This window comes from Aedes albopictus, chromosome 2 (genome assembly GCF_035046485.1).
Source record: "Aedes albopictus strain Foshan chromosome 2, AalbF5, whole genome shotgun sequence".
NCBI classification, from domain to species: domain Eukaryota; kingdom Metazoa; phylum Arthropoda; class Insecta; order Diptera; family Culicidae; genus Aedes; species Aedes albopictus.
Window position 1 is genome coordinate 348,188,464 of NC_085137.1, and position 12,851 is coordinate 348,201,314.

Genomic DNA, 12,851 nt, shown 5'->3' on the forward strand with positions numbered 1-12,851 from the left:
TTGTATCGAATGTATTACTTATATCATAATTTGATACAACAACGTAGCTAAAACTTTCATCTGGAAAGCGTCAGCAATAATTTTCAAACACAATCATCTCCCACTCTGTCTCTGTCTCTCACTACAGTTGTTAATGTATTACCGTTTAGATATCAACATTTAGCTTACTGTAGCTTCTGTCCGTCGTGCCAGTTTTGTTCACCACATTCATCTGTATATTTTCAGATTCTGAACACCAAAAACTTCAAATCAGTACTGGAAAAAGTTACCAAAAACCGACCGCGCTCCTCTTCTCTATTTAGCGTGTACAATGATCGTTAGTACGGTAGTTTTGCGAATGCCCCGGCAGCCGGTTCTAGATCAAGAAATTCTATTTTCTAAACCAGAAGCCACTTGCCAAAACATTCGCTGTCCCAAGTAGTTTGATACCGAAGTAAAACCAAATAAAAAAGCCAATGACAAAATCCAAAAACCGAGAACCAAGCCTAGCATGAAGACGATGCCAAGCAATGTCTCTGAAACCAGTTGTGAGTGTGTCTGTGTAAAGAGTCGTCCAGATAGTAACGAGTCCCGTTCCGTTGTCAGAAATAGACCCAAACCGGAGGTAAGACCCGAAGGCCACACCCGTTGGCTTCCGTAGCGTTTGCAGTAATGATAACCACTCAGTAATAATACCAGTAGAAGTATTCCATACAGTAGCCCCGTTTGGCAGTCGTTTCCGTAGTTCTTGGTCCATTATTCATACCATAACATAACCACCACCGTACCGTACCGATCGATGGCCTTTTCTTTGTACTGTCCTGTCTATGATTCCGCCCCAAAGCAGGATTCCTTATGTAGCTTTGTCGGATTCTTTCCGCCCGTAGATACCTGTTTCAAGAGCGGAATTTTTGCCATAGATATACCGTAGGTCAATTGGTTTTTTCGAGCGAAAGTAGTTGTAATTGGCCAGTGTTTGTTTGTATTGAAGTTTCAATAAAATTTAGGATGTGTACTTAACGATAGCAAAATTCGCAGAATTCAAATTAAATTTATAGATAGTCAATCGATTTATTGTAGCCGTACAGTATTCCGTTGTTGTCGGTTTTTCGTAGAGTATGTCAGGTTCTACACATAAAAATCAATTATTTCAACCATTTTATAAATATGTAGTATATTTTACTCAACGCATGTGTTTCACTATTAAGCTACATTTTTATTAATTTAAGTGTAAATAATTTGTATTATAGAGCTATTATTATTGCATGCATTTTACAATATAGCTATGTTTCAAATGTTTTTCGAAAAAGATCTTAATGTTGGCAGTTTCAATAAAGTGTATTGCTAATCATAAAAAATAATACTTAATTAAAAAGAATATCCCTACCACAATCATCTTCATCATTCATCATAAATGATCTCACATAATACAGACTCTCAATACAAACTCTTCACAAACAATGGAAGCATATTGGGATGGATTTGAGCGACATTTGTTGAACATATATGAGAGAAAATAATCGACATGATAGATGAACAGGTAAATAATCGAAATATATTAAGAGGATTCACTAACAAATTAAATAACTGTGTAAGCCATGATTGCCTTAATCAGGATAATATTTAATCAGTGGTTTACGCTGTATAGTGAATTCCCTAATCAGATTGATGTGATAAAACAACAATGAATAAGTGGTTATTTATAATCAACGATAGAACTTTGTCCAGGTAATGATAATGAGTTGCCAACTGTTGGTATTGAAGTGTAAGTGTTGGAATCGCCGAAGTGAAGATTATAAAAAAATAATAACTACAAATCAAGCTTGTGTATATCTTTCACTTATAAAAAAAATCAGCAGTATTCGAACCGAAAGTTTCTCAAAATGCAAATATATTATTTGTCCAAATACATTGGTGTTGTTAAAAACATGTGCTTCTGTAACTCTTGTTTTATATTTAAAAGTTTCTACCAAAATTGACAAAAAATAAGAAATAAAATACTTATTCCTTTAATACCCAAATTTTTAATTTTGATCTAAATACCATTTTTCGTCGCCTAATATCGATTTAAACATGTTTTGGAAGATAATTCTTTTATTTCTCGATTTTGTGAATTGAAAGTATCTGTTCAACTCTCTTGAATTCTTTTACTATAATAGAATGATTCAGGAAAATTTTTAAATACGTTTTTTTGCCTTTCTCGTACACTAAGTGTACTGGAAAGGCTATATGTTCACTCCAAAAATGACTTTTTGATAGAAGGCGCGGAGGGTCAAGTCACATATACCAATCAACTCAGCTCGACGAATTGAGGTGATGTCTGTGTGTGTGTATGTATGTGTGTGTGTGTGTGTGTGTGTGTGTGTGTGTGTGTGTGTGTGTGTGTGTGTGTGTGTGTATGTATGTGTGTGTGTATGTGTGTGTACAAAAAAAACTCACATCACTTTTTGGCAGTAAACCTCAACCGATTTTAATGACCGACGGTTCATTCGACGCGGAATCTGGTCCCATTGTTTCCTATTGAAAATGGTTCGGATCGGTCCAGCCGTTCCGGAGTTATGGCCATTTAGGTGTTCCGGATCGGTACCCCAGGAAGGGGCCAGATATGAAAACGCTACAAACCCATTCATGCGACACATCAAACCACGGCACTTTCGAAAACATGATGAACGATAAACAGGAAAATAGTCTCGGGCCATATCTAAACCGGTAGTGTTCCGGAACCGGTTCCGGGTGACCCGCCGGAAGTGGCCAAACATGAAAGTGAACCAAACCCTTCATGCGACACATCAAACAGCGGATTTTTCGATAACCTGATAAACAGTAGGCAGGAAAACATTCTCAGACCATATCTGAACCGGTAGTATTCCGGAACCGGTTCTGGGTGTTCCGCCGGAAGTGGCTAAATATGAAAGTGAACCAAACCCATGCATGCGATACATCAAACAGCGGCTTTTTCGATAGCCTGATGAACAGTAGGCAGGAAATTATTCTCGGACCACATCTGAACCGGTAGTGTGCCGGAACCGGTTCTGGATGTTCCGCCGGAAGTGGCTAAATATGAAAGTGAACCAAACCCATGCATGCGATACAACAAACAGCGGCTTTTTCGATAGCCTGATGAACAGTGGGCAGGGAAACATTCTCAGACCATATCTGAACCGGTAGTGTTACTGAACCGGTTCCAGATGTCACGCCGGAAGTAGCCAAGTATAAAAATTAACCAACCCCTTACATGCGGCGCATCAAATCGCAAGCTCTTCAGGCAACCTGATAAACGGTTAATAAAAGAGAATAGTTCCAGATCATATTTGGATCAACCGATAGAGTTCCGGAACCGGTTCCGGGTGTCCCGCTGGAAGTGGTCAAATGTAGTAGATATCAAAACCCATGCCTGCGGCACATTAAACAGCGGCTTTTTAAATAACGTGATGAACGATTAGTCAGAAAATAGACCACAACGAAGATCTTTATAAAGGCTACCGATAGTGTTCCTGGACCGATCTAGGGTGTCCAGCCGGAAGTGGCCAAATGCCAAAAAGAACCAAACCTATGCATGCGACACATCGAACCGCGGTCTTTTTTTAAACCATGAAGAACGATTGGCAAGAAAATAGGCTCAGACCACATTAGAGGCTACCGATAGTGATGCAAAATCAGCATTGGGTGCTTCCTAGGGTGCTTCGCAGGAACTTCAAAAATGAACAAAGTCAATGCAAGCGATAAATATGTGTAAGAAAACAAAATCTTGACTGAACGAAGGCCACATACATACAGACGTCTAACTCTACTCACTCTCCATCGTCCTTGTTTTCAACGGTTGAAACAATTATTAATCGTTGTTGCTCGTTTGACGTCTACTCACTACCAACATCAAGCCGCAGTGAAACGCAACCTGATTAGCATTCGGCGATTATTTTTTCGTAACGATGAATATAATAGCAATATGTTACAAATGATATGTCTGTTTGTCTGTACTAAAGCAATCTCATCAAATCACTGAGGTGTAAAAATATACAGTAGGATAGGTCAACGTTATATGAGAAAATTGTCGCATCAACCCCGGAGAAAGTTTTTTCAATCCTCTTTTCCGTTTAAATCTACTGGGATTTTTTAATGGGATTTAGTATGGGCAATTTCACTTGCTTTCATTTTTTGTCAAATTTTACATGAATTTTGTAACCTATGATAATAAAATATAGCCTAAATTGTGAAGAAAAAACTATGTCGAAGACCGTAAAGCAGGGCTGTCCAACATACGGCCCGCGGAATCGATGAATGAAACTTGGCCCAAGGATTAAAATATTTGAAGATATTTCATATTTCAATAAAATTTAATATTAAAAATAAACTCGAAAACTACCTATTTCGAGTTTATTTTTAATATTAAATTTTATTGAAATATGTTTTGTTAAAAATTTTCAAAGATTGAAAAATTTAAATACATAAATTTAAAAATTTTAAACTTGAAAGGTACAGCCAAATTTGAAGCAGAATTTCAGCAAAATTTACTGAATTTCAGACAAACGTTGCTGCTGAACAGCAGAGTTTACTGAACGAATCAGGGAAGTTTGCTGAATTTCAGCAAATTGTTTGCTGCAACCTGCAGTTCGGCAAAATTCAGAAAAAAAAGTATTCAGGGTGATTTTTGCAAAAAATCAAGAATTCTTGCTCACATTTATATGACCCAAATGATGTCAGTGTTGTGATTTGCCGTGAGAACGGGTAATCGGATGTACAAAATTTCACTGTTGCATTCGTGCTTTCGAAATTTGATGTCGAAATTTAATGTCTGGCCCGTCGACTGGTATGGAGCATCACTTGTGGCCCGTGGCCACGAAAGGTTGGGCAGGCCTGCCGTAAAGTCATCTGTGATTGTGAAAGACGTTATAACCTAGCTTGTAATTATCGTCTTGATGTTGATCGGTCTTCAGTGATAGTGAAGGTGCTCAAGCAGTCAACTGAAAATTCTGATATTTTTCAGCCCAGTCTATACGTTTAACGTAACGTCGGAATATGTTCAATTAATAAATTTCCCAATTTTATTAAAATTATTGTTTTTCTAAATAAGGTATTCTCGGGATTCAGGAACAGTTCGCATTACGTCGACGGAAAGATCATGCTTCGGAATGATGGCCCTATCACAGAAACTAGCTAAACAAACAATAGTAGAAGATTCCAAAAACAGGGACCGAATTCTAAACCGCCCGATAGGTAGGCGATTGTCCACATCACGACGGTTTCAAACCGAACGGACTCAATAAATACCAAAACTTTCGTATGACATTTTTAAGTTAGGCAAGGCCATCTTGACTAGGAAACCTTGACCGATTGAACCCTTGAAAAGGCCCCATACAGATCGAAACGTCAGAAAAATTCATAAACTAGTGTTTTCGATTCCCCCAAAAGGCTGAAGCCAACATTCTGAACCAAAATCATCCCAGCCGTATCCCAACCAAGGAAAGATCATGAGTACATGTTCGACGAGAAAGGCACTATCACCACTAGGTGGATTAATCTGGGTTTTTATTCTTCAACCACTTAACCCAGTTTACAGCTCTTTTGTCTACTAGGGCACTGCGTAAGCGATTCCAATTGGCAGCTGCACTTAAACTTTGTACAGCGCTTAAATGTATTCTATTCATTCTTATTCTACTATATCGAACTGACAGCCTTTGCGCTGCTGTCACTTTCTACCCTGTCCATGGTAGAATGATGAGCACGAGGATGTTTATGGGTGGCTCTTGTTCCTTTTCCAGTCCGATTGGGGGTCCATTATGAGTTGCCGTTTCGCCGATATCCTATTATCCGGGTTCATTTGAGCTATGGAGCTCAGAAGAGGGTCAAGTGCCAGCCGCTCTCGGGGGGAAGAGCAGCTGACGAAGTGCCGGGGCTGGGATCGAACCCATGACCGACCATCCACTTATGAAGTGAACGTGTAGCCACTACGCTACGGGCCCCGACGGTAAAATACGTTAATTGTCGCGCTTAAATACAAAAGAAACAATGGCCTCTGAAATGTGACCAAAACATGATTTTTTCAATGATTTTTAAAAAATGATAATACGCTTTAAAAGATACCAAAGACCATTTTGTGATATACTGAACAGTCATAAATATTAGCTTAAAAAATAAAAGTTCTGATTTCCCAGACAATAAAAATACAAAAACGCTCAAACTATACCCCGTCTAAAGGCGCGGTTGTGTATTAGAGCGTTATCTAAAATATGATCATTATGTAAAATAACCTTTGACTGATTTTGATTGACAATCATGAGTCGAAAAAAGTATCGTTATTCTAGATAAGGTATGTACAGTAGACGTTCGCTCTGTGCAAACGCTTTAACTGCAATGCTTTTTAACTGCAAGTCCGCTAAGTGCAACAATTTTGCAGTTATCGCACCGCTATCCGTCAAAATGAAATGTCAACAGCGATGCGATGTTTTTTGCATGCACTTTTGCTGCAATACGATGTTTTTCAAATGCACATTGGCTATATTCTGCAGCAACTGACAATTCTTTGACGTCTGTCAGTTGTTGCAGTTATCGAATTTCATTCGGTAAGTGAAACGTAAACATGTTGCAGTTATCGAACGTCTACTGTATTGAACAAACGAGAGACAACTATCAGTTACAGTAACACCGAGAATTTAAAATGAAATACAGACTCACATCGTCACAAATGTGACCGGAATGTAAAGTCGTATGACGCAAAGTTGTTTTTTCTACTCAGAGTATAAATCCCAAGGTAATTGACGAAGTGTAACGTGATGATTTGCTCTTACTTAAATTTATTTTTTCGTAATCATTCAACAGCTAACAATTACTGTAAGATTTATCTAAAACCGGTACATGATGTTCCAATTTCAGAAAAAAAATAAAATAACAAATTAATGATTTTGAAAAGGGGAAAATCGTTGGGTCGGCTATATTGAGTTCGGCCACCATCCTGAATTTTGAGAAAAAAATACAATGTTCACTTCGCAATCACTTTTAAAAAATTTTGCACCAATCGGACTGACGAGTTTTTACACAACAAATCAGTAACAAATTTTGAAAACGACGTATAATCAATGGTGTAGCATTGATTATACGTCGTTTTCAAAATTTGTTACTGAAATCAAAAAATTATAAATGTACACTGAAATAAATTTTGTTGTCGTTTCCACCGAATCCAAGGTAGAATTGAGAACTGTACCAACAATTTTCAACCGAATGCAAAATTCTGTTAATTGTACTGAAACATTGTCAATATTACCATGCGTGTATTACTGTTGACTAAAAACATTCTTGGTTCTACTATTTGGGCATTGTAATTTCGACCATGTAGACTTGAATGTTGCGCGTCTTAGATAAACATGGTCAAAAATACGATGTCAAAATAGTAACATCAAGAATGTTTGTAGTCAATGGTACTTCACGCATATTACCATTGACAATGTTTCAGTACAATTAACAGAATTTTGTATTCGGTTGAAAATTGTTGGTACAGTTCTTAATTTTACCATGGATTCGGTGGAAACTACAACACAATTTATTTCAGTGTACACTGAAATCAGCTTTATTGTGAAAATTACTAAAATGAGGGTTATAATTAACGGACTCGCACCAACGTTTTTCAACCGAAGTGACTTCATGTTTAGTATAAGAAGAAGCATAGTATTTTTTACTATGATTTTGAGTAGCTGTTAAGGTTGTTGTCTCTACTAATGAATATACTAGCATCAGTTGAATATACAATGGGAGGTAGTTGTTTTTACTACTTCAGATTTACTATAACATTGTAGGATTTCATCGTAATTTTAAATACATAATTTGATTTGATATTATTTCATTTTATTTTTAATAACAAAAAGCTACAAACATTACAAAACATACTTGTAAACGTAATTTAACTGACACATATAATTAGGAAGATAGAATGCGGTGGTATGAATCGCCGATGCCAGCATTTTCTTGTCATCTGATGGTACTTTGCACAATCGGAGATACAGGACATTTGGCAGCAGTCTCCGGCTTCTCCTGTAGGATCTCCTGTAGGATGTAGAATACGCCATGGAACCCTTCCGTATAAAACCTGCCGGGAATTGCCAGAAACTGTTCAGTAGTACCAAATCTGAAAATAATATGGACCCTCGTAAGAAATTAAAACGTACTTGTTTTATGGACTAACTTTATCTTACCGTAAGAGAAAAACTCTTGGCCGGCTTGGCATATCACAAAATGGACCAATGACAAATACCATTGAAGCCATCGTATACGTCCGAATAGTCCGGGAGCTATTTAACTTCAGCAACTCGTGTATTTTGTCTAAAACTGCAAATCATGCGAATAATAGAAAAAAATATACTGGTATGCAATTTTGACTTACTTACACTTGATTTTTCTTGTAAAAGTAGATTATTTCCGCCGATTAACTTTGTGAACAACCGTTGATAATCATTTAATAGTTGAGAAAAAGATTTTTTACGTTTTCAAAGAACTCAGGGCGTAAACAAAATAAATATTTGAATGTCAACAAACACTTGACTACATTAGTAGTAAAATTAACCACAAAATAACTTCGGTTGCATTTTGTTGGTATAATATATTCAATACTACTACAAGCATGGTGAAATCGAGAGTGTTACATCACCGAACTATGACTTCTTATTATCGTTACTACAAAGATAGTAATTTATACTATCAAAATGTGTTCGTGCTAAATAGGTATTTTAAAAACACTGAGTGGTTAATTTTGCCATAAAATCACGTTGAAAAATGAGATCAAAACAACAGGTTTCCAGTCAATTTTACTGATTCCATGGTACATTTAACAAAATTTTAATCTTGTGATTTCAACAACGTGTTTGTCGTTTAAATTACAATGAAATTGATTTCAGTGTATTTTTCTCCTATCAAAGGTACACACTTAGAAAAAATCACCGACTTCGGTAATATTTTACCGAAATCCCACCGATAAGTTTTTTACCAGAAAAAAAATCGATGACGTTTACCGAACTTTGTTAAAATATGACAGATAAACGATAACATTTTACCGAAATTTGGTTATTTTTACAGGATTTCGTTGAAAAAACATTACCGAACGCTCAGCAGTTGAGATTTCGGTAAAAAATATACCGAACGCGACTAGCTGTGTATCTGCAGTTCTGTTTCCAAAATGATGAAAAATGTTTTCTTTAAAACTTTAAGGTGGCGGCCGATTCAGCTTTTTATAACTGTAAATAGTAGATTATGCTTAGCTCTTTTCAAAAACATTTCGTTTTGAGGGGGGTTTCGAAGAAATTTTCGACTTAATTTAAACTATTAAAATTAGCCAACAATTGATCTAACAAGGACTTCATAAATTTGAAAAATCAAACGTTTTTGCATTATTTTTTTGTCGAGAACTTTTAGAAAATGGTCACCTAAACATTTTAATAGACGAGGTGTTAGTAGTGGGCCTGTCTCAGCGAGAGTAACTTAGATATGATTTATAAGTCTCGAATGTTTCAGAGCCCACGGTAAGATATTTAAAACATTTTTATCCATAATATTTACTCAATCTTTAATGAGATTTTTGCCCCCACCTCCAGAAACTTGAAAAACTTCAAAGATGGTTAGAGGGAAAAAGATGAACGACTCCTGCCCCTAACAGGCGACACGAATAGCGCCGATCTGGTGAGCCAACGTTCAACTATACACTCTTAATGAATTTTCGGAAAAAAATCTCAAAACAAACGCACAGGCAAATTTACGCTAAACTTTTTTCACACATTTCACATTCACGCGCAAGGTTATTATTGTAATCGCCAATAGATTTTTAATTCAATCAATTGATTCAGTGATGGGTGAACCAATGATAAGCTGGATTTGGATGTTCCAATGTTCGACAACACGAATATGTTTGCACAAATAATTCAATTTCAATTCATAAGTAATGTGATCACTTTTTGTGTAAATCAAGATGTTACATTACATAAGAATTGCATACATACGCGCCAACTTGTGACGTAGTTTGTGGAGGGGGAGGTGTGCAAGGCTTCTCAAAATAAATGAAATTTGGAAATTATCTATACAGTACATTTAATTTAGGCATATTCACGTGAAAATTAGTGCATTTGATTCAATTTTGGAGAGCTTTGCCTCCCAACTACGTCACAAGTTGGCGCTTATGATTGCAGATATCGAAGCTTTCGGATGCCTGGCACTGTAGTTTATCTTCGTGACTGGATGCTCTTCAAAGTATCTTGGAAAAAAATTCAGATGCAACCATACATGTGATGATTCCAATGTAGATTCGAAAAGCATGAAAAATTACATATTGTTCAAATTATTGCGATTTTTTTTTCGACTTAGACTTTGATGCGATAAATTTCGTCGTACTCATATTTCGCTTTCGATTTAGCTGCCAATCTCAGTCGCAGGGGTTTTGCAACTCGCCCGATAATGTGACAGTTTTCGCCGGCCGTCTCAATGTTTACCATTAAGGTCTTTTGTTCTCGGTCCACCAGCTGGTCATGTTTACACAACAAAATCAGCTGGTTCACCGATGTTTACGTTCATCCTTATTGTTCTCGGCTACCAGCTGTTTATGTTTTCATAACAAAATCAGCTGGTTTCGCCTGAATCGGGGAACGAAGGCGAAAATGTGTCATAAATGTTGGGTTAGTACCATATTAGGGCGAGTTCAATTTCGTCGGCAAAGTCTGATTATTCGTAAAAAATACAATAGAATTGTTGTAACACTTTTTGTGGATACTTCGGCACATTTATTAACATAATTGCAGTTGATACTCACGAAAGTTCACATAAATCATAAAACAGTTTGTTCTATTGCTTTATCGAAATGAGTTTGGTAATTATAATTATAATGAGTTTCATAATTATAAAAGTATATAATTCGAAAAGTTGCTTTTTTAAGTCTTGGTAGGTAGTTAAATTTTGTACAGCTCATTGGAATCTATCTATCACTCGTGTTAAATATTGATTTCACAAAATTTCACTCAAAAATAAACAGCATGATTCAATAAACCCCCCTTAAATGATATTATTCCACGTCACTATTAAAACCACAGTTCTAAACCAAACTCATCAACATCAGCTGTCTGTGATTATCCGTATCCGGTGGCTTGCATTTTCGAATTAATTATGGTTTTTGATTAGCCAATAAACCATCTAATTGAATGTTTCACGGGAGACATGCCTGCTGATTGATATGACACGGCGTGACGTCGCTGCTGCTCTCTCAAACGTGACTGTTGATACTCAAACCGCAGAACCGTATCGAAGCCAACAAAATGTTGCCCACATCTAGTTGGTTAATGTTTGTGAATAATTCAACTTATTATTAGGTTGAGTCAAAGCATTAGTAACGGGTTGATATTTGCGCAGCACTACAGCCACGGGAAGCTGTGATATTGACATCAGTGTCATGAAATCCTGGCTGAAATAATCTCCACCATTATTGCAACAGAGAGAGTAATACAAACCTTAATGATCAGGAGCAGGGTTCGTAATTTTTGTTTCAGCGATACGAAATATGCTATTCTCACGGCGGCGGGAGAGCTTATTTTCACTACTTTGCTTCAGGAACACTTTTCCCCTTCAGCACTTTTTTCGAGAGCAGCGATTCATGATAACTGAAAATCGCTTCAACCTGTGGATAATTTCTTTTCGTTCTGTTAAATTTTCACTCATCCAATTGTCACGAAAATCTTTTCAAAGCAGATTAACAAAAATTGTGCCAGCGACGGGATTCGAACCTGGAACATTAGTAAAAACAACCGCGACACGCGCACCCTATCCTCACCACCACGCCAACCACACGGAGGGAGTAGAAAATTTACTGCATAAAACCAATCGTCGTCGGCGTCATAGGAGGCAAAGAAAGACAACATGATCGGCCGACGAAGGGTAAACGGAATTTTCGTCGCTTTGAGAGTGAGTGAAAATATATTTTCACTCTCCTCTTTGTGCGGGAGATTTCTCAAGCCAGATTTTCGCTGAAAATTGGCGTGAGGGAAAATTCTATTTTCGTGACAATGAGCGAAAATTCCGAACGTTGATCAGGAGTGCTTATTTTCACAATTGATAATTGTAAATCAAGGCTGGATAACTCATGTTTTTCCGTGAATTTCTTGTTCAGTCCGAAAATATTTTGTGAAAGTAATAACACTGGGAAAAACACAGCATACTATAAACCTCTCGTCGTTTTGTATTTATTCATAAACTCAAATGCAAAAGCCAGAAATCCGCACAAACGTGAGTATATAATACCCATAAATTCAATTTGCATTGGTACTCAACTCACCACCGACCTATACCTACAGCATCCCTTCTGACAGCTGAGTAAACCCCACCCCGTCACAGCGCAACGGTGGGGCGGTGTCGAAAGCAATGATGAAATTCACCTACCAACGCAACGCCACCCAGTTGACGAAGAAATTTAATTACAATAAATTATGCCAGATTGAGCTCATTTAGCGCCAATTCAGGAAGCGATGAAAAAATTTATTTAATTTCTGATTCACATCCGGATTTCATGTGACGGGGAAGTGATGACGGGTCGGGTACCAGCTTGGTTTGCAGGTGTGGAATGCCTGATGTGATGATAAAAAAAAACGCAACCTTTATCGTTATGAATTTTTGATTAATTGGTTTGCGGGTGCCCTTGGGCACTGCAATGGAGTTTTAAAATTATTTTACACTTGTCGTTTAATGGAAATCGCATTCGATACCTTGGAACTGATATAATCCGTTAAGAAACAAGATGAAACATACCATCACATACAGGGGATAGACATTATGATCGGGACAGGTAAAATTTTCACTTTCCAAAAAATGGTGGAACGCTCAAAATTTCATTGCATTTGGTTCATTGAAGCCGGAGA

General features: G+C 37.1%; 1 protein-coding gene across 8 annotated transcripts in view; it reads left to right on the forward strand.

Annotated features, from left to right (window-relative positions):
* The window catches only part of LOC115263194 (SCY1-like protein 2), a 447,209-nt gene that overhangs the window by 424,405 nt on the left and 9,953 nt on the right, over positions 1-12,851 (forward strand). For 7 of the 8 annotated variants that reach the window (XM_062852676.1, XM_062852679.1, XM_062852677.1 and 4 more), the window contains one exon: positions 226-1,991. Coding sequence is in view for 2 of the 8 variants with exons in the window: in XM_062852677.1 (XP_062708661.1) it covers positions 226-321 (96 nt within the window). In the remaining 6 variants the exon portion in view is untranslated. Of the gene's footprint in view, positions 1-225; positions 1,992-12,851 lie in introns of those variants that run through there. The other variant, XM_062852674.1, reaches the window with a different exon arrangement.